The 24,162-nt window shown below is 51.1% G+C and overlaps 2 protein-coding genes across 2 annotated transcripts; both read right to left on the bottom strand.

The window, feature by feature from the left end:
- Positions 1–213: 213 nt before the first annotated feature.
- Positions 214–1,640, bottom strand: B3GNT4 (UDP-GlcNAc:betaGal beta-1,3-N-acetylglucosaminyltransferase 4). The gene has a single exon (XM_061169659.1). It carries the CDS (start codon positions 1,397–1,399, stop codon positions 326–328), a length of 1,074 nt encoding a protein of 357 aa, XP_061025642.1. The 5' UTR covers positions 1,400–1,640; the 3' UTR covers positions 214–325.
- A 2,857-nt stretch (positions 1,641–4,497) lies between these two features.
- LRRC43 (leucine rich repeat containing 43) lies at positions 4,498–20,085 on the bottom strand. Its single transcript, XM_061169658.1, has 13 exons — positions 19,993–20,085; positions 18,719–18,979; positions 17,992–18,102; positions 14,536–14,675; positions 11,934–12,172; positions 11,060–11,247; positions 10,111–10,343; positions 9,723–9,864; positions 9,398–9,565; positions 9,120–9,308; positions 8,784–8,820; positions 8,616–8,663; positions 4,498–4,601 (listed from the first exon to the last, which is right to left on the bottom strand). Exons 1-13 carry the CDS (start codon positions 20,083–20,085, stop codon positions 4,498–4,500), a joined length of 1,953 nt encoding a protein of 650 aa, XP_061025641.1.
- Between the last annotated feature and the right edge of the window lie 4,077 nt (positions 20,086–24,162).

Below are 24,162 nucleotides of genomic sequence, written 5' to 3'. Positions count from 1 at the left end.
TCTAAAGGAGAATAATTTTTTTGCATTTAAAAAAGATGTTTGTGTGTGTCTTTTGGAGCCCTAGGCAGCCTCCCTCCTTCACCACCCCCTCCAGACTGGAAGAGCCCCAAGGGGCTCCAGGAGTCCCCCCTTGGAGTGATGGCAGCATTTGCCCATTTAACACATACTGGTACAAGTCAGCCAGGTTTCAGTGTTTTAATCAGAGTTAGCAAGGTTTGGGAGGGGGTTACAAAAACAAATTCAGCATTTCTTGTAGACCCATCAAGGGCCAAGTTTCAGGGTTCTCGATTTCTCATCATGATTGCAAAATTAACAGTCTACTCGCTCAACCCACCCCTCGAAGCTGGGACAAGGGGGCAGCTGCACACTTGAGCCCCTCATCTGTTACCAGTGCCCACATGGTCCACATCTCCAGGGGGCTGAGGCGGTGCACCAGAAGGAGCCCTCTGTACAGGCAGGGGTCCAGAGGGTCCAGGGGTTGCCGTATTCCAAATGTCTTGAAGCCAGCATGGTGCATAGGGCTCACCCCCAGCTTTTTCAGGCACATCCCCACAAAGACGTCATCAATGGGGAAGAGTTCAGCCTCTTCCACGGCTGCTTGGAGGTGCTGCACAGTGGCTCTGGACATGACATACCCTCCACCCCCAGCATAGGGTGGGTAGTGGCGGGCCCTATACATGGAGGGTGGGATGAAATATTTGACCTTGGTGTTCCTGTTGGGCAGGGCCTGGCGGATGACATCTCCCACCAGTAGGTCCTGGGCTGGGTCCCAGCCATCCAGGAACTCCAGCACATTGGGGACATGGACAAAGACATCGTCATCTCCCTTTAGCATGAAATGGGCCTGGGAACAGGCAGCTGCCACCCAGCGCTGCAAGTGCAGCTCCTTGAGTGTCAGGTTGAAAAAGTCCTCAGCAAAGTCCCACTGTAGGATATCATCAAACTCCCGACTCTCGTAGGCCAGCAGCTGGGCTGGGGGCGCAGATCCTGCCACCCCCAGGAGGAACACCAGCTTCAGCTGCCGGCCCTTAGCCCAGCTTCCTGCCCGGCCCCACGTGCTGCGGATGGCCGCCCGCCGCTCCACGTGGCCAGGCTGTGACTTGATGGCCAGGAGCAGAAAGGTGTCCTTGGCACAGCCCGAAGGCTCCAGCAAGATGGAGAAGTTGCGGCAGTGGCGATAGGTCAAGAAGAGGCGGTGACGGTTAGGCAGGAACAGGGAGGCATTAGCCACTGTGTGGTTGGGCGGACACTGGCTGCGCCGGGGCCCTGGGGGAGCCCAGAAGGGCTGTCGGGCCATGGGGCCCCCCGCTGGGTGGGCCTCCTTCTTCAGGAAGAACAGGCAGCCCAGCAGCAGCACAGCAAGGCTGTACAGGGCCAGCCAGCCTACCCTGCGGGACATGGCAGGGCCTGCAAGGAGAGAGCCGACGAGCGGACTGAGCCCGGCGCTGGCCCGCCCCCACCGCCCCGCTCCCAAGAGCAACCCGCGGCCCAGCAGCTAGGTCCTTTGATGTATCTTCTTCAGCGTATCCTCCGGCTCTTTCCAGAGTCCCTCTCCCAGAGGACAGACCAAACACACCTGCTATGCCAGCCCTCGCGTCCCTTCTGTCATTAGGGGACTCCTGGGTCAACTTTTTCTCCAAAAGGACTTGCAGCCACTTTAAAACTGAGGCACCACAAGTGTTTTCAGCATTTCCCACGAAACTCAAGTACCTAATGAGCTTTAGTGAAAATGGCACAGCTTATTTCCAAAAAAAAAAAGTCTAGAGTGGTGGCAGGCCCTGTGTTTCACGTCTCAGAGATGACAGCCCCTGGCACTGCCCTTAGGGAGTTTGCTCCTCCAGGGAGAGGAAACCACTGCAGGGCAGCAGCAGGTGGCGGAAGCCACCACAGAACACACCCATTTAACACACACTGGTACAAGGTTTGGGAGGGGTACAACACATACTGGTACAAGGTTTGCCTGAAGTAGTTGGGGTTTCCTGGGAGTCGTTTAAATGGAGCTTTAGGAAAAAAACAAAAAACAACATGCACAGGAAGAGCATGAAAGCAAATAGGAAAGCCATAGACTTGTACTAGGATGGCTCCCCTGCGGCCACCCCTCACCAGTTCTACCGCTTACTGAGTTCTGGTTTTCTCTCAGCAAGTCTCCCAGCAATACAAAGAGAAAGCTGAGAAATGGTAACAGTACAGTAACCTGCCCAAGAGCCACAGTAGCCTGGCATCAGTCCCCTCCTCGTCACCTCCCCCTGCCGTGTCCTGGTCCAGCTGGCCATCACTTCGATCCGGTCTACCCGCATTAGCCTCATCCCAGGTCTCCCTGCCGCCGCTGCCACAAAAGCATCTCTTCTAGCTGCCAGGGATGCAGTGGCAGGCAAGACAGACAGGTCCCAGCCCTCACAAAGAGACCAAGAAACCAGTACGAACTTCAGGGAGTGCGGAGAAGAAATTAAAGCAGTGTGATGGAATAGAGTGACCGGAAAGGCTCTTTCAGCCCACGGTAGTTTAGAAAGCCCTCCCTGAAAAAGAACACTTGAGCAAGAACTGAACAAAGTAAGGGACCAAACCACATAAAGACCTGGGGTGGGGGGGAGAGTGGGGGAGTGGGCCGGGCAGAGGGAAGAGTTAAGTGCAGAGCTCCTGAAGCAGGACAGGAGGTGCGTAGCGCGGCTGGACCGGAAAGAACAAGGAGGAAAGTGTTAGGTGGTGAAGCGGGAGCAGTAGCCTGAGGAGGGTCACGTGCACGATCCATGGGGAAAGTTTGGGGAAAGAGCTTGGGTTTTATTGTAAGCACCACGGAGATACGTCGGAGGATTTAACAGAGGCAGTAAAAGAATTTACATTGTTTGGAAGGTCACTACTGCTGCTGCTTAGATGTTGGATTGTGGAAGCGCAAAAGTGGTAACAGGAGACCAGCTAGCAAACTGTTGCATTAGTCAGTAACTAGCCGCAGCTGAGACTAGGGTGGGGGGGGGTCCGTGGAGCACGTGAAAACCAGATGGATTTCAGGCGTGGCAAATGGATTTCAGGTGTGGGAGCTACGCCTGCTGTGGGTGAGGGCACCCGGGGAGGGGAAAGAGTTGGGGGCGGGTTGGTGGTGCCACTTACCGAGAAAGGTGCAAAGCCAGCTGTTTAGTTTTGACTTGTGCGTTTCAGAGGCCCAGTCTGAGATGCGCTGTGGACCTGACTTCCCCTTTGTCCACAGCGCTCCCAATGCACCCAATCCCCCAGGCGCTTCACTGCGGGAACTAACCCGCAGCTCCCCACCGCAGTGGCGGCGGCCGTTCCTCTGCTCCCCACTCCACACACCTGCTTGTGAATCCCATTCAGTACCTGCTAAGCGTAAGCCTCCCTCCGCTCTCTGAGCCCCCAAGCCTGGTCCTTAACCGGCACGGGCTTCAGCGAGTGCACGCCCCCCTCCAAGTGGGTGCTGAGCCCTAAGGGTCTGAAATTGTTTCTGGGGCCCTCACAGGGCTCGGTGACCCATCACGCTTTGATGAGGGAAAGGGTCAAGGGCTGGTTCATTCTCTCCAGACGACAGCCTCTAAAGGGCTCTTGTGGAGGCGCAAAGGCCCGTGGGGTCGCCAGAGCAAGGACCAGAGCCCCGCGGGGGACACCCCTCCGGGCCTGAGCACAGCGAGCGGCGCTGCCCGTCGGAGAGTCCGGAGCAAGCGCCCCAGGCTGCCTCGTCCACAACCCGCGGCTCCGGCCATTCTCGCCCCAGCGGGGCGAACAGAAGCCGACAGGCAGCAGGAAGCCACCTGGCCCCGACGGTCCACCGCAGGCGGGAGGCCGCTCCCGCGGGGCAGTGCGACCGCGACCCCGCTGCTGCCAAGTCGCCTCCTCCCGCCGGGGGCTCGGCGCCCCTCCGCTCACAGTGGGACAGCCCCCTCCCAGCAGCGGGGCTCCAGGCGCCCCAGGCCAAACACCGCCCGCCCCTCGCCTACCTACCTGAGCCAAGACGCCGAGCGGACACAGGCGAGGAACTCGCGCAGCGCAGCCGCATAAGCACAACTCTCTCCGCTGGGCGCGGGAGGTGGGGAGGGCTCAGCGGCGACCCCTGAGCGCTGGCCACGCCCCCGCGCGGCCCACCAACCCGGCGGCTAAGGCCGGGCTTGGGGGCGCGGTCTCTGGGGGCGGGCCCGGGGCCGCCGCGGGTCCCCGCCCACCTGGGTCTGCGCAGCTCCCCGCGCACCTGCCGGCTGAGAGGCCCGGCCCTGCGGAGCCCGCCCCGGGGAGAACGACCCCGCTCTCCCCGGCCAGCCCCCCGCCTCCTCCGGCCAGCTCTCCTCTCCTCCCTGGCCAGCTCCACCCCCGCTCCCCACGGCCAGGCTCCCCGCTCCTCCGGACAGCACCCTACCCCCCGCTCCCCTCGGCCAGCCCCCCGCTCCTCCCGGCCAGGCCCCCCGCGGCCCCGGCCAGCACCCCGCTCCCCGGACGCGCGGCGGCGGCTGGACAGACGCTGAGCCGCGCTGTCAGAACAACCTTTAATCCCGCGCCCTACGGGACGAGCCCCCGAAGCGCCTCCTCCGTCGAGCGGCCCTGGATCAGCTGGATCTGGATCTCCACCGTCAGGGGGTCGGGGCGGTAGTCGCTTTCGTACACTGAAACCGAAGATTTTCTTATTTCTGAGGAAATATTAAAGTGTGAATCCGGAGCGATGATGGGCTGGCAGTGCCGGGCCATCGCGGGCCGGCTCACGACACGTCCCGGAAACGCAAATGTGACCTCCGCCGTCTGGAGGCGAGCACGGTTTCAGAATCAGATTCCGCCCTCGGGTCTTAACCGTACTAAGGAATAAAATTAAATCACATCTAACTAGATCATTTAACAAGTCTCAGTTTGACTTACAAGATGAACTAGCTGCTTTTTCTTGGAACATCTTTTTCACTTGAAAGTACGCTGACAAAATATGGTTATTTCGACGTGAATATTTGGCAGATATTTTCTAAAAAAAGAATGAAGCAAGCCTGGCACTTCAGGGAAAACAACTGAAAGCATTTTGATAAATGCATTTATAACATTTGAACTTTCAAGTAGAAACTAGAATTTTGTAACACTGTATCTGCCACCATGAACTTAACAGTTTTCCAATACTCAAAAGACTTTTCTGATGTTGTGGTTGATGATAAAGAACGCGATTTTTGGATAATGGATAAAAAAATGTGTCAACAGTTGGAAGATCTCCATAACTCAGTGAACCAGTATTTTACAAATAACAATTGCCAGATGTTAACAATTGTGCATGGGTAAGACAGCCGTTCAAAATGCAATGTTAAAAAAAAAAAAGGCAATGTAGACCAATGGATTAATTTAACATAACTGATTATGAAAAAATTCATCCATATAGATTCAGTTTTCACACTGTAACAACCTTTAAAAAACTACTAGTTAAGTCTCATGCAAAGAGGAATATCCACAGTTATTTAAAAGCCTATTAAAATATTTCCCTCTTTTCCAATTACATGTCCACGTGAGGTTTGATTTTCTTCATACACTTCAACTACAGCAACATGTCACAGAGACTGACTGCAGAAGCAGCTATGCAAATGTGGTTTCCTCAATTAAGCCAGACATTAAAGAAATTTGCAAAAATGTAAAAAAAAAAAAAAAAGTTTTGTTTAAGCCCATTTTAACCCCAGGATTCAATCACAAATCTCATGTCCGTATTTGTCTGGGTCTTCAATTCCAGTAGTATAAGTCCTTTGTTCTTTTTCAAAGTTGTTTTGGCTATTCTAGATCCTTTGAATTTCTATATGAACTTGAGAATCAGCTTGCTGATTTCTACCAAAAAAAAAAGAAAAAAAAATCCCTCCAGGGTTATGATTGAGATTTTATTGACTCCGTAGATCAATCTGAGGAAAACCAACATCTTAGCAATGTTGAATCTCCTGATCTATGTACATAGTATGTATCTCCACCGATTTAGGTCTGGTTTCTCTCAGCAACATTTTATAGTTTTCAACATATAGAACTTCTATTGATAATGCTATTGTAAATGGTATTATTTAAAAATTTTAATATCTGATTGTTCATTGCTCGTATATGGAAACATTTTTTGAATACTGACCCTGTATTCTGCAACCCTGTTAAACTCACTTATTAGTTTTAGAAGCTTTTCTAATATACGCATTTAGTGCAATAAATTTCTCTCTAAATACTGCTTTGTTATATCCTACTAATTTTGGTATTTTGTATTTTTATTTCCATTCAGTTAAAAATACTTTTTAATTTCCCTTTTGATTTCTTCTTTGACCCATAGGTTATTTAGAAGTGTGTTATTTAGTTTCTAAAAATTTAGGGATTTTGCAAGTATTTTTCTGTTACTGATTTCTAATTTAATTCCACTGTGGTCATAGAGGATACTTTATATGACTTGAATTCTTTTAAACTTATTGAGACTTGCTTTATGGCCCAGGTTATAGAATATCTCAGTTCTGTGTGCACTTAAAGAATGTGTGTTTGTGTGTGTGTGTGTGTGTGTGTGTGTGTGTGATTGGATGGAGTGCTCTGTAGCTGTCAGCTCAAGTTAATTAGCAGTGTGATTCAAGTCTTCTACATGCTTATTGATTTTCTGTCTATTTGTTCTGTCAATTACTTATTTGTGCTGAAATCTCTGAATATAATTTTGGATTTGTCTATTTCTCCTTGTACTTCTATCAGCTTTTGTTTCATGTATTTTGAAACTCAATTATTAGGTGCATACATGCTAAGGACTGTTACATCCTCCCAATGAACTGACTCCTTTATTATGAAATGACCCTCTGTATCCCTGGTAATAGTCTTTGCTCTGAAATCTACTTTGTCTGATATTAATGCAGCTATTCCCATTTTCTTTTGATTAGTGTTAGCATGAATATTTTTTTCCATCCTTTTTATTTCTCATATTTTTGTATCTTTATATTTAAAGGGGGTTTCTGATAGGCGGATAGCTTGGTCTTACTTTTTTATCCAATCTGATCATCTCTGCCTTTTAATTGGGTATTTAGACCATTTATATTTCATGTGACTCAATATAATTGGGTTTAAGTCTACCATCTTGTTATTTGTTTTCTATTTATCCCATATGTTCTTTGTTTTTCTGTTTCCACCTTCAGATTAACTGAATATTTTTATAATCCCTATTTTCTCTCCTTTGTTGGCTTATTAACTATAACTCTTTGTTGTGTTTGGTAATTGCAATCATTGTTGCTTTTGTTGTGGTCATCCATTTACAATGCTTGGTGTCAGTTTATTTATCTCTTGTAAAAGTAAAATACAGTGTGTGTGTGAAAAAAAAAAGAAGGTACAGTTCAGGGGCTTTTAGTATATTTACAAAGTTGTGCAACCATCACCGCTAATTTCAGAACATTTTCATCACCCCAAATGGAAAACCCGCACCCATGAAGCAGTCACGCCCCATTCCCTCCTTCCCCCGCCCCCAGGCAACCACTAATCTACTTTCTGTCTCTATGGATTTGACAATTCTCCACATTTCATATAAAATCGTTATGTGGTCTTTTGTGTCTGGCTTCTTTCCCTTAGCATTGAGTTTTCAAGGTTTATCCGTGGTTTAGGACATGTCAGTGCTTCATTCCTTTTTGTGACGGAATAATATCCCATTGTATGGATGGACCACATTTTGTTTATCCTTTCATCCGTTGATAGCCATTTGGGCTGTTTCCACTTTTTGGCTGTTCTGAATCGGGCTGCTGTGGTCTTGCTTTAGACTTTTGCAGCAGTCTCCCAGCTGAGTGACCTGTCTCCTACCTCTCCCTCCAAGCCAGACAGTTCTAAAAATTAAATCTAGGGACTTCCCTGGTGGTCCAGTGGTAAAGAATCCGCCTTACAATGCAGGGGACACAGGTTTGATCCCTGGTCAGGGAACTAAGATCCCACATGCCACGGGGCAACTAAGCCCATGTGCCACAACTACTGAGCTTGCGTGCCTCAACTAGAGAGCCTGCCTGCTGCAAACTGCAGAGCCCACGTGCCCTGGAGCCTGCACGCCACAACTAGAGAGAAGCCCACGCACCACAACGAAGATCCCGCATGACTCAACTAAGACCCGATGCAGCCAAAAATAAATAAAATAAATAAATAATAAATCTTTAAAAAAAAAAATTAAATCTAAAACTTACCTATTTCAATGCTGCCACTGCCCATACAACAAGTCCAGGCTCCTTATACAGCAAATAAGGGCTAATGTCCTGCAGGAGCAGGACCACCGATGAGCCAGAAGGACCCTGGACACTCCCAACCCTAAGCCTCCCTACCCGCTCCATCCTGGCCCCCACCCCAGAATGCCTGTCCTGCCCATGTCATGACCGCAGCAGGGCTGCAGGGAAGACACAGGGTTTGGTCCTCAGGGTAGGCATGGCCCTCCCACCGGCTGGAAGATACGATTCTCCATCCTTCCATTCCTTTGGTCCCCAATCAGGCTGATCCCTCAGCAAGTCCTGCTATATTTGTGCCCTTCCCCAAATTCATATGTTGAAATCCCAGCCCCCAAAGGTGATGATATTAGGAGGTGGGGCCTTTGGAAGGTGATTACGTCATGGGGGCAGAGGGAGACCGCTGGTCCCTTCCACCACGTGAGGACCCAGGGAGAAGGCGCGAACCAGGAAGAGGACTCTCACCTGATGCTGCTGGCAACTTGGTCTTGGACTTCCTGGCCTCCAAAGCAGCTAGAAACAAATGTGTGTTGTTTACAAGCCACCCACGCTGTGGAATTTTACAGCAACATGAACGGACTAGGACCGGTCCTCAGTAAACACTCCCTGCCCTGTTACCATCATCGGTCTTACCTTTTTTAGCTTTCTTACTCTTATGCTTCTTTGAATCCTGAGAGGAAGAACCACAAAATAAGTTCCTTGCTGGAGTGGGGGGATGCTGGGGAAGGGGTGGGTGCTCTCACCCCGCCAGGGCCTCTCCTGGTCTCCTGGGGAGCAGCTGCCCGACCTGCCCGCTTGCCTGGCCCTTCGCACTCGAGAAGGCCGCCCACCGTGCAGGTGACCCTTGCTGCGTCACCCCTCCAGCCCCCGCTCCTGTGGTTCTGGACCCCTCCCCCTCCCCGCCTCCCCCTCCTTCCCACAGCCTGGCCAGGCTTCTGTGGGCGGGGGAGGCCAGGGGCACTGCTGTACCCTGTAAAGCGTCAGCCTGTCGGTCTCCAAGGTACGGACCACCCCAAAGTTGCACACGGTGGACACGAATGGCTCCCCGGAGAGCAGAGGCTCCAGGACCACCGGGCCACTGCCCAGCACCCGGAGGACGGGCGGGTCCTGGCGCAGGTCCTGACGAAGCTCCTTCTTCTTCTTGCTCCCCTTCTGCTCCTGTGGGGAGAGGCTGGGCGAGTGGAAGTGGGGAGCAGGGGACCGAGGGAGCAGCCTCCCGCCACCCAGGCCGCCCCACGCAGAGGCACCTTGGCTGGTTCTTTCTCCCCTTTGCCGGCTTTGTCTTTCCCATCGTTTCCCTTCTTGTCTTTCTCTTCCTTGTCTTTCTTCTTCCCTTTCTTGTCCTTCGCCCCCTTTCCCTTCTTAGCAGCCGAGGGACTGTTGGGGGAAGGTGGCACCGCAGGCCAGGAGAGAATCTAGGGGACAGAAGCTGGGTTGGAGCTAGCCAGGATCTTTCTGGAAAGGCACCGAGACCCTGCCAACAAGGGAGCAGGGCTACAGATGCCCAACAGAAGAGCAGAACAGAGGAGAAGCGGGGCAGTGTGTGGACCCTGGAGAATTCCAGCCTCCCACCTTCTCCTCCACGATGGTGACGGTGGTCCCTGAGAGCAGGAAGGCCTTGAGCGGCACCAGGTCCTCGAGCGTGTGCTGCATCTTGTAGTCGCAGGGGATGACGTCAGACCAGGGCTTGCGGACTGTGCTAAAGAGAACTGTCCTTGGGGAGGGGAGATGGAGACATGGGGGCCATCACCCAGGGGGCTGTGCTGGGGGCCAGGGACAAGGCTGGGAGGGCACTGTGAGAAGATGTGCACACATGGGCACAGCGTGAGGCTGCGGGGCCCATGCTGTCAGGGAGGGCAGGGGACAGAAGGCCAGGAGGGCTGTGGGCCAGAGGAGAATGCAGAATGATAAATGCCAGGTGTGGTCTGGGCCCTGCTCCCAGCCCGGTGAGCAACCTTACCCTGGGGACGGGCAGAGCCGGGGATCCAGGCGCGGCCGCAGCTTGGCCAGCTCTTCTGCAGAGTCTATGGACCGCGGCAAGGGCGCTGAGGCACCGGAGACAACAGACACCTCCGGCTCCCCGGACCGGGACTGGGAGGCCAGCCCAGACTCTTCGGAGTCTTCAGCTTCTTTGATGGGCTCTTTGGGAATGTCCTCACCCAGCTGTTCCGTGCTGGGAGAGGGCTTGACGATCTGCCACAGAAGACACGAAAACATGTCCAGGGCTGCCGGCCTCAGAGCTCTCACCTGACACTATGTGAAGGTGGTGTAAATGGGCACCAGTGTTTGATGGATGTGAAGCAAAGCAAACATGTGGACTTAGGAGGCAGGAAGTTATAAAAAAAATACCAGTCCTGTTTTTTTCTGAAAGTTCTATGTTAACAGTAAAAACAGTAACAACTTCCACATGAGCTGGGGACCCTCATGTTTTTGGGGGGTTTTTTGGCCACACCCTGCGGCACATGGAACCTTAGTTCCCTGACCAGGAATCGAACCCACGCCCCCTGCAATGGAAGCGCAGAGTCTTAACCACTGGCCCGCCAGGGAAGTCCTGGCCCCAGGCATTTCTCCTAGTCAGATGACACCGATGGGTTTTCTTGTGACAGGAAGGGAGCCGGGAGGTGTAGGGGGAGTTGGAGAACGCGGCTGGGAAGCCAGCAGCCTAGTCGGGAAACTCTGGGCTGCTCCCTTGTTATGTCCTTTGCTCTATCTCAGGGGGGATGGGAAGGGGTGAACACGGTTGAGAATTACTCCAGCTGCAAGAAACAGGCTGAGTGGAAGCCAGTTTCCTGCTCAGAGTAGGGTATGAATTGGAAAGATCCATGTTAAGGGTTTTCCTGGGTCCCCAAAGCCGTTGTGCCTGCATAGGAGACCCTGAGGACCCGAGAGCAGAGCCCCCATGGACACACCTCAGCCAGCACGCGGCCGTATTCATTTCCTTCGCCTTCCTCATCTTCCACAAACTCGTACGTTACATAATAGCTGTAAGCGATGAAAGGGCCTTGGGGCCCTGGTTCCGGGTCCAAGACCGAGGAGTCCAGAACCCCTCTGACATGTCCAACAGTCACCACTAACCGCGCCTCATGCGCCAGGAGATCTGCAGGGGGGAACGGGCAGGGGTGAGGGGAGCCGCGGGGAGGGAGTGGGCAGGCAGACAGCAGGGGAGGGCAGGCGAGCTCAGCTCCTGCCTTCTTTCCTCCGAGCAGGGCTGAGCCTCACTTTGCAGACTTGGGTTCGAATCCCAGCTCTACCAAGTTCAACACACCGTGATTTGGGGTAAGTCTCTTTTGGGCAAGAGGCCCCTCTTAAGCCTTGTTTTCCTGATGTGTAAAATGGGAATGGTAGTAGCTACTTTGCAGGGTAGTTACAGATGGAGACTATGTTACCTTAGCCCATGCTGGTACTCAGTAGGCGTAGCTATTTTTATCAATGTTTTATCACCCTGACCTTGAGAAGGCTCTGGTGCAGCTTGTGCTGTGAGCCACAAGGGGGTGATCTCAAGCCACCACGGACGCCAAGAAACTAATTTAAAGAATGTTTCCAATTTGTCTAGGAAGGGAGGGGAATGTGATGGTCCCAGCCTCCCTACCATTTCTGTCGCCACATCTCAATCACAACGATCAAAATCTGGGAGAGGACTCTGACCAAGAAGGTGACCTACACCTGACCAGGGTCTGGGTCAGCCAGGGAGCTGGATGACAGACACGTGCAGCCAGTAGGGTGATGGGTGGGCCAGCAGGTCCCCCTCACCCCCCGCCCTGCCCTGCACATCGGCTCCCTCACCCGCGCTGTGGCTGAGCCCTCGGAACAGATGCTTCTCGCTGGATGCCACGGTGATGTCGTCCAGCACGCAGAGCCCAGACAGGCTGTCGATGATGAAGCCCCGGTAGCAGGGCACCAGGGCCAGTGGGTTCCCCTGCAGCACCAGCAACCGCAGGCGCCGCAGGGTCCGGAGGCCGGCCACCATGCCCCGCAGGTCCGTCAGGTCGTTGAAGCTCAGGTCCAGGGAGACGAGGTTGGGCCTGGAAGGTGAGTGGGACCGCCAGGAGTCAAGAGGCCAGGTAAGCAAAGGGGTGGGGACAGGGAGCTGTGGTCTTGCCACGGCGCCTGCATCCCCCAGCACCCCGAGTTCCCGATGGACAAGGCCTGGTGCTGAGGACGGGATGGGAGGCTGTGTCCACCCTCGACTCTCAAGCCTTGTGCTGCCCTTGACCTGGGTTAGCCGCCCTGTTGGGAAGGGGCTCCTGGTTCTCCCGGTGCCCTCCCTCCTTGCTGTGGCATAGAGGTGGCCACCGCCACATCCTGCCTCTACCGGACTTCTATGTATACAGACCTCTTCTCAGTTAACCATCTATCTCCCATAGAGCCTAATACGGGCTTGTGCATCTAGAAGGTTCTCAGCAGAGAGGGACAAACTGGCGAGGAAGGCGGAGGGGAGCCTCTGCGCGGAGGAGCAGCGGGTAGGGGTAGGAGAGGTCGGTAAATAGGGGGGCCTGGGAAGAGGGTGCATGAGGCTTGAGGGGTCTAGAAGCTGGAGGACGCTCTCCAGAGTCAGACCAGCGCATGACCACAGGAAGCCATCTGGTTCATTTCTTGGGGAACGTGGGTGAAGAAGAACCGGCCGGTGAGGACAGAGGAGGCGCCCTGCACCCCGACCTGGAGAAGAGGGCCTCCCTACTGCACAAAGCGGAAAGCAAATCAATTTCAGCCCTGAGAACAGAGGCACAAAAACAAACAAACAGAACCAAAACCCACAAGGGGACAACGCATCAGTACAATCCCGCCATCACATGTGACGGTCTCCCAGCTGTTGAGTTCAGGGACTTCACCTCCCCTTCCTCCCTCCTCTCATCCTGCCCGCGATGTTGGCCAGCCAGTCATGAAAATACCCGAGAAGAACATTTCATGCTGACCGGCACACAGATTTTACCCAATATCAGCCTCCTTCAAGAGACCTGGTGGACACATCAGCAAAATGGATTCGCAGGAAGCGTACCCTCCTTTTAAACTCAAAACAGCAAAAGACGGAGGTTTCACACATATATGTGTTTCTATGAAATCCATACTCAGCATTAAGCAGGTTACGTTACCGTAAGTTTGTTTTCCAAATCAAAAACTAGAACACTTAGAACCCTGTCCATGGTACGAGTCTGAACTCAACTGTCACACAAAGTCCAAAGTGTATGTTTCCTTCCTGTGCTACACACCCTGACGGCTGAGGTCAGTGGAGGGACGGGAACCGGAATTGTACACGGCCAAGGCTGTGAAGAGGCAGCTTGGCCAAGAGTAGGGAAAGAGGAGGAAGGAGGAAATTAGGGTCAGAGAGACGGACCTTCCACGAGCACGTTCCCAGGAGACCTGGGAAAGCAGGGAAGCGATGTTGCCCTGCGCCTCGTGCCCCTTCTGGGCTGTGAAGAAAGGAACAGTCATGAACGTCAGCCTGGGGAAGTGCTGCCCAGGATGCTGAGCCCCGGGAATCCTCAGAGCTTCTCTGACAGGCCTCCCTGGCCCCGCTTCCTCTGATGGATTTTCACGGGTGGCATCTGAGGCCCTGAGACTCCTCAGATCCAGCGTTTCAGTTTCCCGCTGCTCACCCACCAAGAAGACAAAGTCAAACCGAGAGCTGTCTGTAGGGCAGCAGTTCTCAACTGGGGGTGGTTTTGCCCCGCAGCGGACATTTGGAGCTGTCTGGAGACCGTTTGGTTGTCGCAGCTGGTCTGGGGTGGGTGCTCCTGGCATCGGGTGGGGAGAGGCCAGGGACGCTGCTCTGCCTTCTGCAGCGCCCAGGACGCCCTCACAACCAAGAATTAGCCGGCCTGAGTGTCAACAGAAACCCCGAAGCAAAAGGTCCCACTCATTCCCACTACCTCTTGGTGTCCTTCCCCGGGCCTCAGTGGGACTTTTTGTTTATTGGGTCAGAGAAATAAATCCTGGGTCCGGCCTTAGCAGCCAACCAGGAGTTATTATAGAAAAGACCAAAGGGCTTCCCTGGTGGCGCAGTGGTTGAGAATCTGCCTGCCAATGCAGGGGACACGGGTTCGAGCCCTGGTCTGGGAAGATCCCACATGCCGCGGAGCGGCTGGGCCCGTGAGCCACAACTACTGAGCCTGCGCATCTGGAGCCTGTTCTCCGCAACAAGAGAGGCCGCGATAGTGAGAGGCCCGCACACCGCGATGAAGAGTGGCCCCCGCTTGCCACAACTAGAGAAAGCCCTTGCACAGAAACGAAGACCCAACACAGCCATAAATAAATAAAAAATTTAAAAAAAAAAAAGAAAAAAAAAAGAAAAGAGCAAAGCTGAGTTCTCCAAGCCACCAGCATAGAATGGCCCAAATCTAATGCTCAACCCCTCCCTCCCTCTTTCCACGTGGGGCTCCCGAGTTACCAGTAATCACTGGTGACGTATAGACTCTCCAGGGGGCCCAGAAGCTTGTTGTGACCCAACCCCAAGTGCTGGAGCCTTGGGGGCGGGCAGGTGCACAGACACTCCATGCTGGTCATCTTGTTGCCGTAGAGCTCCAGCACCTGCGACGCGGGTGGAAAGACAGCCCGTGAGCCCAGACAAAACGGAACCCACTCCCTGCTTCCGCCCTGGGCAACTCAAGAGAGGAATTATGAAATACTCATGCCTCGTCTCCCTGTGCCCACCTGGACCCCCTTCTAAGAATCCGGGAAGAAAATATTCCTGCAGCAGGTGTCAGAAAGTTTCTTCTCCGACGAAAAGACAACCCTCAGAATGGGAGAAAATATTTGCAAATGAAGCAACTGACAAAAGATTAATATCCAAAATATACAAACAGCTCATGCAGCTCAATATTAAAAAAACCAATAACCCAATCAAAAAATGGGCAGAAGACCTAAATAGACATTTCTCCAAAGAGGACATACAGATGGCTAAGAGGCACAAGAAAATATGCTCAGCATCACTAATTATTAGAGAAATGCAAATCAAAACTACAATGAGGTATCATCTCACACCGGTCAGAATGGCCATCATTAAAAAAATCTATAAACAGGGCTTCCCTGGTGGCGCAGTGGTTAGAAATCCACCTGCCAATGCAGAGGACACAGGTTTGAGCCCTGGTCCGGGAAGATCCCACATGCCGTGGGGCAACTGGGCCTGTGCGCCACAGCTACTGGGCCTGCGCTCTAGAGCCTGTGAGCCACAACTGCTGAGGCCCGTGCGCCTAAAGCCCGTGCTCCGCAACAAGAGAGGCCACCGCAATGAGAGGCCTGCGCACCACAATGAAGAGCAGTCCCCACTCTCCACAACTAGAGAAAAACCCGCGTGCAGCAACGAAGACCCAACACAGCCAAAAAATAAATAAAATAAAATAAATAAATTTTAAAAAATATCTACAAACAATAAATGCTGGAGAGGGTGTGGAGAAAAGGGAACCCTCATGCACTGTTGGTGGGAATGTAAATTGATACAGCCACTATGGAGAACAGTATGGAGGTACCTTAAAAAACTAAAAATAGAACTACCATACGACCCAGCAATCCCACTACTGGGCATATACCCTGAGAAAACCATAATTCAGAAAGACACATGCACCCCAATGTTCATTGAAGCGCTATTTACAGTAGCCTGGACATGGAAGGAACCTAAATGTCCATCAACAGAGGAATGGATAAAGAAGATGTGGTACATATATACAATGGAATATTACTCAACCATAAAAAGAACGAAACTGGGTCATTTACGGAGACGTGGATGGACCTAGAGAGTGTCATACAGAGTGAAGTAAATCAGAAAGAGAAAAACAAATATCGTATATTAATGCATATATGTGGAATCCAGAAAAATGGTATAGATGATCTTATTTGCAAAGCAGAAATAGACACAGATGTAGAGAACAAATGTATGGATACCAAGGGGGAGATTGGGGGTGGGAGGAATTGGGAGATTGGGATTGACATATATACACTATTGATGCTACGTATAAAATAGGTAACTACTGAGAACATACTGTACAGCACAGGGAACTCTACTTAATGCACTGTGGTGACCTAAATGGGACCGAAATCCAAAAAAGAGGGGATATATGTATACGTATAACTGATTCATTTTGCTGTACAGTAGAAACTAACACAACATTGTAAAGCAACTATACTGCAATAAAAATTAATCTTAAAAATTAAAAAAAAAAGAAAGTTTCTTTTCCTTTTGTGAAGGAAACTTTAAAATATGGAGTGGAGGTGATGTCGGAGAGAGTGGGAAAGGAAATGAGTTAACACTTTTTAAAAATTTATTTATTTATTTATTTTTATTTTTGGCTGTGTTGGGTCTTTGTTGCTGCGCACGGGCTTTCTCTAGTTGTGGCGAGCGGGGGCTACTCTTCATTGTGGTGCGCGGGCTCCTCATTGTGGTGGCTTCTCTTGTCGCGGAGCATGGGCTCTAGGCGCACAGGCTTAGTAGTTGTGGCGCACGTGCTTAGTTGCTCCGCGGCACGTGGGATCTTCCCGGACCAGGGCTTGAACCTGTGTCCCCTGCATTGACAGGCAGATTCATAACCACTGCGCCACCTGGGAAGCCCCAAGTTAACATTTTTGCAACTTCTCGACTCATGGCAGTTGTCTCTGGGAAAGCCAAAGGGCCCCTGGCTGGAATAGGGAATAAACCCAAAGATAACAGAGTTCTTGTATTTCTCCTCCAAGGCCTTGCCCGCTTTCTTCTTGAGCCCAGTACTGAGCCATACTTCTGAGCCTCTTCTGCCACAAAACCTACTAGTCTCAGCATTTAATTTAAAATTGAGACCATTTTGATATGCTCAGCTGAAGACTCGTAATAAAGCCTGGCCTACCTCTTTTGGGGGCTTCCCTGGTGGTGCAGTGGTTAAGAATCCGCCTGCCAATGCAGGGGACACGGGTTCGAGCCCTGGTCTGGGAAGATCCCACATGCCGTGGAACAACTAAGCCCGCGAGCCACAACTACTGAAGCCTGTGCGCCTAGAGCCCATGCTCCGCAGCAAGAGAAGCCCCCGCAATGAGAAGCCCGCGCACCGCAACGAAGAGTAGCCCCCGCTCGCCGCAACTAGAGAAAGCCCACGCGCAGCAGCGAAGACCCAACACAGCCAAAAATAAATAAATTTATTAAAAATAAAGTATTCTTAAAAAAAAAAAAAGCCTGGCCTACCTCTTTTTAAAACTTTTTTATTGTGGTAAAATATATATAATTTGCCATTTCAACCCTTTTTAAGTGGACAATTCAGCAGCATTAAGTACATTCACTTAATGTACAACCATCATTACTATCCATTTCCAAGATTTTTCAATACTCCAAACAGAAACTGTGTACCCATTAAGCTATAACTCCCCAATCCTTCCCCCTGGTAACCTCTAATCTACTTTCTGTCTCTATGGATTTGCCTCTTCTAGATACTTCATGCAGTGCAATCATCTAATACATGGCCTTTTGTGTCCGGCCTCCTTCATTCAGCATCATGTTTTCAAGGTCATCCATGTTGTACATATGTCATTCCTTTTTATGACGGTGTGGATAGACCACATTTTGCCGCTCCATTCATCTGCTGATAACAAGCGGGCTGTGTCCACCTTTTGGCTATTGTGAATAGCGCTGCTGTGAACACTGGCGTACAGGAACCTGTCTGATTCCTGCCTTCTATTCTTTGGGGTGTATACCTAGGAAGGGAATTGCTGGGTCATGTGGAAATTCTAGGTTTAACTTTTTGAGGGATCAGGCCTACTTCTCCAAAGCCTGAGGCCGGCCCTTAGCACAGTCACGATGGCCAAACCTTCTGTGTGGGGGGCAGAGGAGGGGCAGGGCCTCTGGGCAGTATTGGCTCCAAGACCTGGAATGGAACCTGGGCTCCTTTACCTTGAGAGTTGGGGGCAGGTTGGTGCTGTCAATCTCCTTGATTTGATTAGCACTCAGCACCAACTCTTCAAGCTTCACAAATTTCAGGAGGTCTTTGTCCACCAGGCTCACCTGGAAGGGAGGAAAGGGAGCTCAGAGCTCCAGTGCGTGAGGCGGCACTGGAGTGAGGACGGCAATGGCACGTCCATCTTCAGAGAGTGACCGCCCCACACCCCAAACCCTTTCTTCTCTTGCACGCCTTTCCTGCCAGGATCCGAGTGCCTCGGCCGTAGCAGTGGCCTGTCACCTCTCAACCCTCACCCCTCCTCTGACTGTAGGTGTTGGACAACTTCCAGCTCATGTCCTGTGTCCCTTGTTGGATTGTCAGCTCCTGAAGCCAGGAATCCCAATTTCTCCACTGTCTACCCCAGAGCCACAGTGAATCCTATGGTCTTAAGGAATCATTCTAGTTTACACCCAGCAGGGTCAGACCAGAAGCTTCAGGGGTCTGTCTGTGAATCCTCAGTTGACTTTGGCTTCAAGGACATTAGGGGCCCTTCCCGGCTGGGCCTCCCTTCTCTGGGGTAACAGACTGGGCCAGCTCTCCAGGATTGTTGGCCCTGCTCTGTGGACAAGCTGGTGAGATTAATTAGGAGGAGGGCAGAGCTAGGTCTTACCACCAAGCCCTGTAAAGGGAATGGCCCCCCTAACATCACCCCTGTACCTGGTGTTCGCTCCCAGGGCTCACCTGTTTGTCCACCACCCGTAGCGACCTGAAGTAGGTGTAGAAGAAGCTGTCTTTGAGCATCAGGGGATTCTGGACGGCCAGCTCTCTCAGAAAACGGTCCTCATCGCTTGAGCCCTCCAGCAGGGCCCAGGGTGAGTGGGGGCTGCAGACCAGGCCCAGCAGGGCATCCACCGTCTCCTCCCCGGGGCCCACAGCGTCCTCCTCTCTGGGGATCAGCTCCCGCCATGCTCGGCAAGTTTGAGGAAGAAAGCGCGACTTATTCTGCAGAGGTGGAGGTGGAGAATTTCTCTCGTTATGACTCAGCCCCTCTCAAGGACTCAAAACTCTCAAAATGGAATCGATTGTAAAACAGGACAATCAGGGAGAGTTTAGAAGCCGGGAGGTGCAAAACGCAATCTGTGGGATGTAACGAGCCAAGGAAAGGTTTTTGGAGAAGAGGTGGCAAAGCCTGCAAAGGTAAATTCAGAACCTTTAGATGCCATAAGTGGAAGATGAAAGATTTCGGTCCTGGAGTTTACTCTCTCCCACTCCTTCCTCTTGAGAGAAATCTATCCATGAAACCCCCAAGCTCAGCACAATGCCAGGCACATAGTAGGTGCCCAATCAATGTTTGTTGTTGAAACAAATAAATTAGTTCCTTGATTGGTATCTCAGTTTTCTCTTCTATGAAAATGGAAACCAGCCGACAATAGTAGGTGGGGCTACAGCTTCCCACCAAGTCCACGGGAACCCTTCAGGACTCAAGACTTCCGGGCACACCTGGGAAGCCCCGGGCTCTCAATGTCATGCTCCTTGTGCACTTAGGTGATGAGGATAGCCCCTCTGGTCACAGCGCAGCAGGGTCCTAACTGCAAACCTTGCTCTCAGGATGATCTTTTCACCCCAAAGGAGCCCGGCGTCTTTAAGACAGCCAGGGGCCTGTCCCGGATCCGCCTGATGCGCTCAGGATGGGGTCCTGCTCTGGTGGGGGGGGGGGGGTCCCTGCCCTCCACCCTGGGTCAGCGCCCACAGGCCCGGGGGGGGCTATCCCGTCCACCCCTGCAGTGTCCCTGTTCCCACAGTCCATCCCCATCCCCCCCCCACCCCGGTCAGGACGCTCCCCAAACGCCCAGACGCAAACATCGTCTCAGGCTTCTCCAGATCAGCCAACTCCTGGGGCCAGCACCACCCCGGCTCCGCTCTCCGCCCCTAGGCCCCGGCCTGGCCCCTGGTCAGTCCCCTCCGTCCCCCAGACCCCCGAGTCCCTCCTCCAGCCGCCCCGCCAGCGCCCGCACCCAGCTGCCCGTGCCGCACGGGAACTCGTGCAGACACAACTTCCGCAGGTGCTCCCGGACCGCGGCGCTCACTGTCAGGGCGGGCGGCTCCATGTTCGCGCGTTCTCCACGCCACCCGGTTGCTAGGCAACCGCCAGGACGCGCGCGTGCGCCAGGGCCGGGCGCGTGCTCCAGCAGGCGGGGGCGCGCGGCCGCGCCGGCCCTCGTGAAACCCACTACCTCCCCTTGCGGGCGAACTTTTCCCCAGCCGGGAATCTGAGACCCCGTCTCAGCCCCACGTGCGCTGGGTTAAAAATCCACTTCCCCACCACAGCCTGGGGGTTATAACCTTGGGGGCCCCCAGCAGGTCCTGAGCGCTTCCCAGTTGTTAATCTGTTTCTATTTCTACTCCCAAACCCACTCGGAATAAAGTGTTAATTCTTATCCCTGTTTGGCAGACCTGGAAAGGAGAAGTGAGCCCAAGGCCAAATACTCTGAACACTCTCATCAGTGGATTCCAAGGTGGATCTTTAATCCCTGAGTCAGGGGTTTTAATCACTGTCCCATCTATACAACCCGTTTAGCACCGAGGCCCCATTGTAGACTCGTCCAATCTCATTCATCTCTCCATCCTCCCAGCACCTAGCCCAGTGCCCGACATTCTAGGGACTCCTGGGCACCGGTTTGTGAAATTAATGGGGTAAGATGATTCTGGTTCCTATAACTTGGAAATGCAACTTCTTGATTGAGATCTAATTTACATAACTAAAATTCACCCGTTTAAAGTGTACAATTCTGTGGTTTTTAGTATATTCACAGTGCCACTATATTCATAGTGCAGCTGTCACTGTAATCTAATTTTCAACATTTTCCTCACCCCAAAAGGAAACACCACCCATTAGCAGTCAAGCCCCACCCCACCCCCCCATTTGCCCAGTCCCTGTCAACCACTAATATGCTTTCTTTCTCTGTAATTGCATCTTCCAGATATTTCATGTAAGTGGAGTTATACAGTATTTATCCTTCCATGACTGGCTTCTGTCACAGCATAATGGTTTCAAGGTTCATCTATGTTGTAGCATGTGTCAGTACTGCATTCCTTCTTATGGCTGAATAATTTTCTATATGTGGGTAGAAGGCATTTCGTTTACCCATTCATCAGTTGATGGACATTTGAGTTGTTTCCACTTTTTGACTCTTACGAATAATGCTGCTGTGAACATTTGTGTACAAGTTTTGTATAAACATGTTTTCGTTTCTCTTAGGTAGATACCTAGGAATGAAATTGCTGGGTCATGTGGTAACTCTATGTTTAACTTTTTTTTTTTTTGGCTGCCTTGGGTCTTCGTTGCCGCGCACGGGTTTTCTCTAGTTGCAAGCAGAGGCTACTCTTCGTCGCGGTGCTCAGGCTTCTCCAGTGGCTTCTCTTGTTGTGGAGCATGGGCTCTAGGCACGTGAGCTTCAGTAGTGTGGCACACAGGCTCAGTAGTTGTGGCTTGGGGGCTCTAGAGCGCAGGCTCAGTAGTTGTGGCACACGGGCTTAGTTGCTCCGCAGCATGTGGGATCTTCCCAGACCAGGGATGGAACCTGTGTCCCCTGCATTGGCAGGTGGATTCTTAACCACTGCGCCACAAGGGAAGTCCTATGTTTATCATTTTGAGGAACTGCCAAACTGTTTTACACAGAAGCCGCACCATTTTACATTTCTACCAGCAATATACGGGGGTTCCAATTTTTTCATATCCTCACCAACACTGATTATTTTACATTTACAAAAACTATAGCCATCTTAATAGGTGTGAAGTTGTAGCTCACTGTGGTTTTTATTTGCAGTTACCTAATGCCTGACTAATGATGTTGAACATCTTTTCATGTGCTTATTGGCCATTTGTATATCTTCTCTGGAGAAATGTCTATTCAAATACTTTGGTCATTTTTAAATTGGGTTGTCTTTTTACTGTTGAGTTGTAAGAGTTTTTATATATTCTGGATACTAGCCCCCTGTCTTGTACATGATTTTCTCCCATTCTGTGGCTTGTCTTTCACTTTCTTGGTAGTGTCCCTTGACAAACAAAAGTGTTTAATTTCGATGAGATGTAATTTATGTTTTTTCTTGGTTACTTGTGCTTTTGTGTCATTTTAAGAAACAACTGCCTAGGAACTTCCCTGGTAGTCCAGTGGTGAAGACTCTGCGCTCCCAATGCAGGAGGCCCGGGTTCGATCCCTGGTCAGGGAACTAGATCCCGCACGCTGCACTGAAGATTGCACGCCGCAACTAAGAACCAGTGCAGCCAAATAAATAAATAAATAAATATTTTTAAAAATAGTAAGAAGAAACCACTGCCTAATCCATAAAATTGAGTTTTGAGCATTCTTTATACATTCTGCTCACAACTCCTTTGTCAGATTTGCGTTTGGTAAACATTTTTCTCCTAGTCTAGGCTTGTCTTTTCATCCTCTTAACAGGGTGTTTAGAAGAGAAAAAAATTTTTTAATTTTGAGGAAGTTCAATTTATTGATTGTCATCCTTCCAAAAACACCCACTCTTGTGGACATCTGTCATTCTTTTTGACTGTCCTATATTAGAACACCTTTACTGCTATTAGAAAAATTTTCCAAAACTGGGAAATAAGACAAAAAGGGGGCCACACGTCCTTCTAAAGAATAAAACAAATATCCAAGAATCTACAGTGATATAAACACATCAAAGAGATGAACCAGGGAGGACTCCTGGGGTTTTCGTAACACAGCTGAGTGGTTTTATTTTTTCCTCAATTCCAAAACCACCACAATATGGCTTCTGCCCCCCCAACAATTTATTCAAACTCCCCTAGCAAAGTTCCCAGTGACCTCATATTCTCACACCTAGTGTATCTCTTCAGCCTTTATCTTTTTATTTTTTTTAACAGATTATTATTATTTTTTAAATTAATTAATTTATTTATTTCTGGCTGTGTTGGGTCTTCGTTTCTGTGCGAGGGCTTTCTCTAGCTGTGGCAAGTGGGGGCCACTCTTCATCGCGGTGCACAGGCCTCTCACTATCGTGGCCTCTCTTGTTGCGGAGCACAGGCTCCAGACGCGCAGGCTCAGTAATCGTGGCTCACGAGCCCAGTTGCTCCGCGGCATGTGGGATCTTCCCAGACCAGTGCTCGAAACCGTGTCCCCTGCATTGGCAGGCAGATTCTCAACCACTGCGCCACCAGGGAAGCCCCAGCCTTTATCTTATTTGACCTCTCCGCAGCTTTTGATGGTGCCAATCATTTCCTCCTTCTTGAAAACCACTTCTTATCTTGTTCCATGACCACATGTTTTTCTAGTACATTTCTTTCCCTCTTGAGGACGTCTTCTCGGTGTTTTAGACTAAATCCTCTTCCTGTACCTGTTCCGTTAATGGAGGTGTGCCCTAGGGCTCCACACTTGACTTACACAACTCACACTGGTCCTCTCTTGTAGGCTTATAGTTTTATCAACACAATATACAGGTGGCACCCAAATGTATGTCTCTGGTTCCTTCCTTCAAGCTCCATATCCAAATGTCCAGTGGCCTGCTGTACATCTTCACCTGAGGGTTCCATAACACTTCCACCTCCCCATGTCAATAACTGAATTCTTCACAGCACCTGAGCCCTGTAATCCTCTCTCAGTTTTGAGCAACCCCATCTATTTAGTTGCCCAAACAAGAGACCTGGAAGTCGTCCTCAATTCCTCCCTTTCCATTATCCCTAGATGCAACCAATCACCTCCTAAACACTGGATTCTACCTCTTACAGATTTCAGCAATCCATCCACACATCTTCATCTCCACTCTCACTATTACCCTGGTTCAGATCCTGGTCTTTGGCTATGTCAAGTGTGAGGTCCAAGTGATATCCATTGGGCAGTTGGACATTTAGATCTGAAAGAGAGAGACATTAAAGTGTGAGGAACAGACCAATCGTGGGGCCCCTGGAGGCATGTCCATTAAAGGGCCAAGCAGGGAGATGATTCAGCCTCAGAAGGCACTGTCTGAGGCTGAAATCCAAAACGTATCAGGAGGGGACGTCCCTGGTGGTCCAGCGGTTAAGACTCCCTGCTCCCAATGCAGGGGGCCCGGGTTCGATCCCTGGTCAGGGAACTAGATCCCACATGCCGCAACTAAAAGATCCCGCATGCCACAACTAAATACCCAGTGCAGCCGAATAAATAAATAAA

This window comes from Eubalaena glacialis, chromosome 15, assembly GCF_028564815.1.
Source record: "Eubalaena glacialis isolate mEubGla1 chromosome 15, mEubGla1.1.hap2.+ XY, whole genome shotgun sequence".
Taxonomy (NCBI): Eukaryota; Metazoa; Chordata; class Mammalia; order Artiodactyla; family Balaenidae; genus Eubalaena; species Eubalaena glacialis.
Note: the sequence above shows the minus strand (reverse complement) of the source record. Positions and strands in the feature narration are given on the sequence as shown.

Coding starts and splice junctions, on each gene's coding strand:
- B3GNT4 (XM_061169659.1), bottom strand. CDS start 1,399: ATGTCCCGCAGGGTAGGCTGGCTGGCCCTGTACAGCCTTGCTGTGCTG.
- LRRC43 (XM_061169658.1), bottom strand. CDS start 20,085: ATGGAGCCGCCCGCCCTGACAGTGAGCGCCGCGGTCCGGGAGCACCTG. Junction 18,980..19,992: donor CGTGCGGCACGGGCAGCTGG/GTGCGGGCGCTG, acceptor CCACCTCTGCAG/AATAAGTCGCGCTTTCTTCC. Junction 18,103..18,718: donor TACGGGTGGTGGACAAACAG/GTGAGCCCTGGG, acceptor CCTCCCTTCCAG/GTGAGCCTGGTGGACAAAGA.